Source organism: Geospiza fortis, unplaced genomic scaffold, assembly GCF_000277835.1.
Source record: "Geospiza fortis unplaced genomic scaffold, GeoFor_1.0 scaffold164, whole genome shotgun sequence".
Taxonomy (NCBI): domain Eukaryota; kingdom Metazoa; phylum Chordata; class Aves; order Passeriformes; family Thraupidae; genus Geospiza; species Geospiza fortis.
Window position 1 is genome coordinate 266,608 of NW_005054426.1, and position 6,164 is coordinate 272,771.

General features: G+C 43.3%; 1 protein-coding gene across 1 annotated transcript in view; it reads right to left on the bottom strand.

Annotated features, from left to right (window-relative positions):
• Positions 1 to 6,164, bottom strand: part of CD9 (CD9 molecule) — a 9,579-nt gene that overhangs the window by 450 nt on the left and 2,965 nt on the right. Inside the window, exons 2-7 of the mRNA XM_031061801.1 lie at positions 5,753 to 5,850; positions 4,092 to 4,166; positions 3,041 to 3,133; positions 2,476 to 2,565; positions 775 to 858; positions 3 to 48 (exon numbers count right to left, since the gene is read on the bottom strand). Coding sequence (XP_030917661.1) covers positions 3 to 48; positions 775 to 858; positions 2,476 to 2,565; positions 3,041 to 3,133; positions 4,092 to 4,166; positions 5,753 to 5,818 — 454 coding nt within the window. The 5' untranslated portion in view covers positions 5,819 to 5,850. The remainder of the gene's footprint in view (positions 1 to 2; positions 49 to 774; positions 859 to 2,475; positions 2,566 to 3,040; positions 3,134 to 4,091; positions 4,167 to 5,752; positions 5,851 to 6,164) is intronic.

Genomic DNA, 6,164 nt, shown 5'->3' on the forward strand with positions numbered 1-6,164 from the left:
CCTGCGGATGGCACAGCACAGAACCATACTGAATATCATGCCAACAATCTGGAAAGAAAGCAAACAGATTAGAAATCAGGAAAGCAAAGCATGTGCTTTTATCAGCATGAGAACAAGCTGCTCTTCACAGCCCAGAGGTCACATTTGTTCTGTATTTTTACATTTTACTCTGCCATTCCCCACCCTCCAATCCCCAAAGTTCATTCCCAGGAATCCCATTCACCTCAGTACTTGAAAACAGATCACAGAATATGTCAAGATGGAAGGGACCCACAAAGATCTTCAAGCCCTGGCACAGCACCAGCAGCTATAAACCACTGCCATATCTCCTAAGAAAGCTTTGATCATCCCAGCATGGGCTTTTCTCCAGAGAGGTCAAACAAAAGTGCAAGTTTTTTTAGCAGCCCTGTTATTTCAGCCCTCTAGCAGAGCCTGTAATTGTTATAAAGGAAAGAGAAGAAGAATCCCCAACAGATATTAGGATAAAGATGTGGGCCAGCACCATGACCATATACTCCATACAAACACACATCACTGATAAGATTTCACCACTGCTGAAAGTGCAAGGAGGCAGATCCTAATCCAAAGCAGAAGCAGGAAGGCCAGAGACATCCCAGCCTCTGCACTGCCTCAGGGCCCTGCAGCACACACCCTGATCCTGCTGGGACTTGTCCTCAGTGGAATGTCCTTGTGAGCTGTGGGGCCAGACACTGCTCTACAAGACTTCTGCTCTGTGTATCCTCTGATCATCCTCTAAATAATCTGGAAACTCACCATCATTACAGCAATGCCAAGGCCAACTGCTCCAATGACGTTGAATTTGGATTTGAAGACATCATCAATGGCATCAGGGCAGGACTGAAATGGAACAGATGGCTCATTAGTGTTTTACACACACAAGGTTCATTTGAAGACTCATCTTTTAAAAGCTGCTTTGATCTGGCCTTTACTGTCACATCCTTAAAGAGAGCCAGGGATGGTCCTATACACACAAGAGTTGGTGGAGAAATTTAAATCTACTCTTCAGGTACCGCAGAATTGTTAACAGCAGCTTGACTACAGCAGGATTCCCCTCTCAATCTGAACATGCAGTTTATCAGGCTTGGCTTGTTACTAATTGCTGTCAGCACTTCAGATGATGCTCATCCTTATCAAAAGAGATTTAAAGCCACTCTTGATATGGCTAATTGCTACTGTAATTTTGCAGACACCTCATGAACCCACAGTGCATGGGAACAGCAGGACACCTAGGCTAGGATCCATGCCAGGGGCAGATTCATAAAAAAAGTATAGTCCTTTTCCCAGAGCAGACACATGCTGGCCAATAAAAAGAACAAGGCACTTTTACAGAGGTATAAATCTTTAAGAGCCTGGTAGCTGGTCGAAGTCTCATCCCAGCTTCTGTCCTGCTTGTTCCAGCAGCTAACATCAGTGAGCTGCTGAAAGCTACCTTTTTTGTTGCTGTTCCTTATCCAGTCTAGAAAGAAAGACTGAATCTGAGATTAAAGGGATATACTGGTAAGAATGAGTCAGTTCAATCAGAATACAAACACAGCACTGCTTCTGAGAGGTACACTCCATTACATTTCTTTGATCTTGTAATCTATCCACTGTTTTTCTACAATTGGGAATGGGCATCACAAGATGAAGCTAAAATACACAGCAGAATAAAAACAAACAAAACCTGTGTGCAGTCTCAGCTACTCCCACACACTCCAACTCACAATGCATGGACAGGACTAAAGATACAGACTGAACAATCTCATGTGGGCAGATATGTGAACTGTCAATTAAACTGAAAAAAACCCCAAGTCATTAACTGAATTCCTGCATGCTAAGAACCATAGACAGACTCATACAAACTGTCTTGGAGCATAAAGCAAGAGCATAGGATGTTTGTAAGGAAAAGAGGCAGAGAGGCGGTTAAAAACTATAAAAGCTGTTTTTTCCTGTTATTTGTGGTATACAGGCACCTCTGCAGCAGTACTCCAACAGAGAAACCTGATTCACAGAATTGCCTTCACAGTCACCAACTCACCTGAGCAGGCTACCAACGCCTTACTGCCCTCCCCCCGTCGTTGCTGAAGCTTCAGACTTGCTCCCACCCCAAACTCTACTTCTCCCTAACAGGGAGGGAGCTGACAGGTCACAGCAAGCACCAGGAAGATACACTGAGAAGAGAGCTCTCAAGGCACTGTGAGGGGGCTTTTTTAGGCAAACTTTTGATCTTCCACTGCCCACTCCACCAGTAATTCTGTGACACACAGACTGCACATTTCCTGAGCAAGGTCAGACTTCCTGCTTGCTCTTTCCATGGTAACGGTGGATTTGTTTTCCACAACCAGTCTGATCACAGACACAGACTGACACACCAGTGTGACATGGGCTTTTCCCACAGACTGGGAGGGTTTCCTGAAGTGCGTTTCTCACTCTACCCAGTGGGCAGAGCTGATGGTGAATTACATCAAGCTTTACCTTGATAGAGAATGACTCAGACAGTGTCTTTGCTGGACAGGTGTCCATGTACTGCGGCTCCACAGCTCCATTAAGGCCACAGCAGTTTAGCTACAACAGAAAACATAAAAAGAGACCCAGGTTAAACAATCTTTTTGTTCAGTAATCTGGTGAAAAAAAAGGGAAATAATTTACATTAGTTTTTATTACAGACCAAGTCCTGTCAACATGACTGCTATAAACCTAATTTTAACAAGCCTTTATTAAATTAAAGGACAAGGTTCTGAAAGGAAGAGCTAGATCTCTTTAAGTACGCACAAAATCATTTTGGCAACTGCCTGTGGTCCTTACAGACACAAGGCTGAACCCCTCACAGAAAAACAAGAAAAAACAAGAAAAACAAGAACTAGTTCTTCAGAGGGACAAAAAAAGGCATCCTGAATTAATTTATACTACACAAAAACATCTCTGCAATCTTTGGTTTCTTCTAACTGGTAAAAAATTTGTACAGGGGACTAGGAAGGATGAAGAACAGTGTGAGGAGCAGTTGCATTACTGTCCAAGTTAAGCAGAACCATATACTTACAGTGAACTGAAATGCTTTCAGGGTGTCTCTGGCACTTGTCTGAGTTCTCTTTCTGTAGGTATCCATGTAGAACTCCTTTAACTCATCAATAATCTAAGGAAAAGCAAAAAGAGTTGTCTGTTAATGGTGTGTTAGTGTCATACCTTGTATTAATTATGAAAAACTTGCTTTCAGCAAGTCAGTCATCAAAACTCCTGCAGCCTACAACACCCATTCTTTTGCCATGTACAAACAGAGGGTGGACAGAAGGTTCACCTGTTTCAGGTGAGAAATAACTGTACACTCACTTTAATAGCCACCGGTAAGACTGCTTCCCCTTCCAAATCGCTGACCTTCTAAGAGGAGCTAGAGAACCAACTCTTTGCCCACTGGCTGCCCAAAAATATTGCCTATTCTACTGTACTCCAGAAGTTTCTATATTTCCCCATTGTATAACACAATATAAGCAGAAAAGCAACCCTGACCACTAAGCATGTGATTTTGAAACAAGACAGAATCCTGACTGCTTGGGAGGGAGAGGCCATATCAGTCATGCTTCAGGTGCAGATACGCTCAGCTGTCAGCTGACCCAGCTCCTCTCTGGAAGTGGTAAAGCCTCCTGGCCAGCCTGCTTCACCTCACAGCTCAGTCAAGTACTCTCTGGAAGGCACCTCTAGCAGGCAACAGCCTCCTGGACTCTGGCTTCCCTGCTACAGTCATGTTTGAATATTACAGTTAGATTTTTTGGTGCTGTTTTGCTTGAACCAGCCTTTTTCCCTCTCCCCCAAATTCCCTGGGTAATAAGGATTTGACTTGTACTGGTATACATGTCAGGAGATTGCTGACTGTAGGCATATTCATAGAATCATGGAGTGTTTGGGGTCAGAAAGGAACTTTCAAGATCACCTAAGTCCTGCCCCTCTGCCATGGGCAGGGACACCTTCCACTAGACCAGGCTGCTCAGAGCCCAATCCAACCTGGCCTTGGACACTTCCAGGAATGGAGCAGCCACAGATTCTCTGGGAAACCTGTTTCAGCATCCCACCACTCTCAACTTTTAAGAGCAACCTACCTTTTCTTTATTTGAAAATCCCCAGATCCCAGCAGCAATTTCAAGGGCAAAAATCACAAAAAGGAAGAAGAAGAACTAGAAAAGAAAGACCACATTATTCATGAAGGCCAGAGCACCACAAACCAGCATCACACGTGTACACTGCAAGTTTGTCCAGACTTGTGGGAGCAGTCGCTCAACCAGGTTGCAGCTGGAGATCTGAGACATTGGTAACATCAGGAAAAAGACTGGGTCAGCACTTCTTCCCAGGAGCACTGGAAAGTCTGGCAGTGCTCTCCAAGCACCAGTCCCTTCTTTTTGATCAGTGTTAATTAAATCCAGTCATCTGTTAACTCCAACTTTGAAGCTGTCTAAGTCATTCAGACACATCACAACAGCTGGCATCAATTCTTTACTCTGGTTTGTCACTCCTGTTGCTTTAGGAGTCATTACTTAATTCCTAGCTTGCCACCAACTCCCAGAGAGCTAATGGTCATTTTGTTGTATATCCCACAAAACACAAATGAAAGTGTTCTGTCTCTCATTGACTACCAGACCCAAAACACCACTATCATTTAAAGAGATACTCAGAGTTAGAAAGGGCTAGAGGTATAATTTTGCAACAAATAATTGAATTTAGGTTCTTCTGTGACACAGAAAGGGAATTGTTCTTTCAGTGCCTATAGTTGCTGTATTGCACTAAATAGTAAATAGTTTATCTAGCTGTTGTTTTCGCACTGATCACTGTTTGTCCCATTGCCTGCCCCCCCCCCCCAAGCCCCGGTGGTAATGTAATGGTTTGTTCCAGGTGTACTCCTCCCCTCACCCCTTCCTCACTTGTATCCCATTGGCTGTGGCCCCCTTCCTCCACCCCCCTTCCCTTGAGCTTAAAATCTCTTGGGAGGAGATCCCAAGCCTCTTTTTCTCCTGGGAGGTCACCTGCATCCTGAGGTGACTCCTATCAAGGAATAAAATAAGACTTTGGTCCCAAGGAGAAGAGCACCTCCAGTCTTTTACTTTCGTCCTTGTAAAGGCTGTGAGGGGCCAAGGGTCAGAGCTAGCTGGATTGGACCCAAACACCCCAAGAGAGCAGCATTTACATATAGTAGTTGACTTTTATTAACTAAGTCTTCTGGTTATTTGGATGACTAGTTTTGCAAGTGTACAGATGTGCACTAACCCAGTAAGCTCTACTGCCCACCCCCAGTCTGAAAACAATGAGGTTGCTCTCCAGTAATTGGCTTGCAGAGCAGTTGCAGAGCTCATCCTGTGATAATGAACAGTAGAGCCTTGCTGTTTCAAGCACCAAATACCACAGTTCTGGTATCAGAGATTAAAGATTGCACCACCTTCAGAGTCCAGGATGAACTGCCTAGCAATGATAGCACTGCTTTTATCAATATTTTCGTTCTGTGTTTACAATACTCCCAGCCTTGACACTTCAGTGTCTATCAGACACATCCAGCCTCTTGATCTCATCCTCTGTTCAAATGCAGCAGGAGCATCTGGATTTCAGACCAGAAATGAGAACTATATTTAACAGTTTAGTATTATGCAGGTGACCATGAGTTTAAACACTCTGTTCTGGGTCCACAATCTGCTGCCCTTGAATTACACAGTAATATTTTCCTTCATTTCTCATCATGCTGCTCAAAAATTTAAGCATTACCCTGAGCACTTACCAGGCCAAGCATACACTGAGATTCCTGTGATGCACCACAGCATCCCAAGAAACCAACCAGCATCATAAGGGCACCAGCTCCAATAAGGATGTAAACACCTAGAGAGAAGAAAAACAAAGATGTGCAGGTCATTGAGACCTCAGCAGCAAGGTATGAAATTAATTGCTCCACAAACAGCATTGGTAGCTTTTGCTAAGGTTTAAGTTTCTTTACTGAGGTGTTTCAAGTGAAAAAAAGGCAAAAAAAAAGGCAAAAAAAGAGAAAAGAGAAAAAGAGAAAAAAAAAGGCAAAAAAAGAGAAAAAAAAAGGCAAAAAAAGAGAAAAAAAAAGGCAAAAAAAGAGAAAAAAAAAGGCAAAAAAAGAGAAAAAAAAAGGCAAAAAAAGAGAAAAAAAAAGGCAAAAAAAGAGAAAA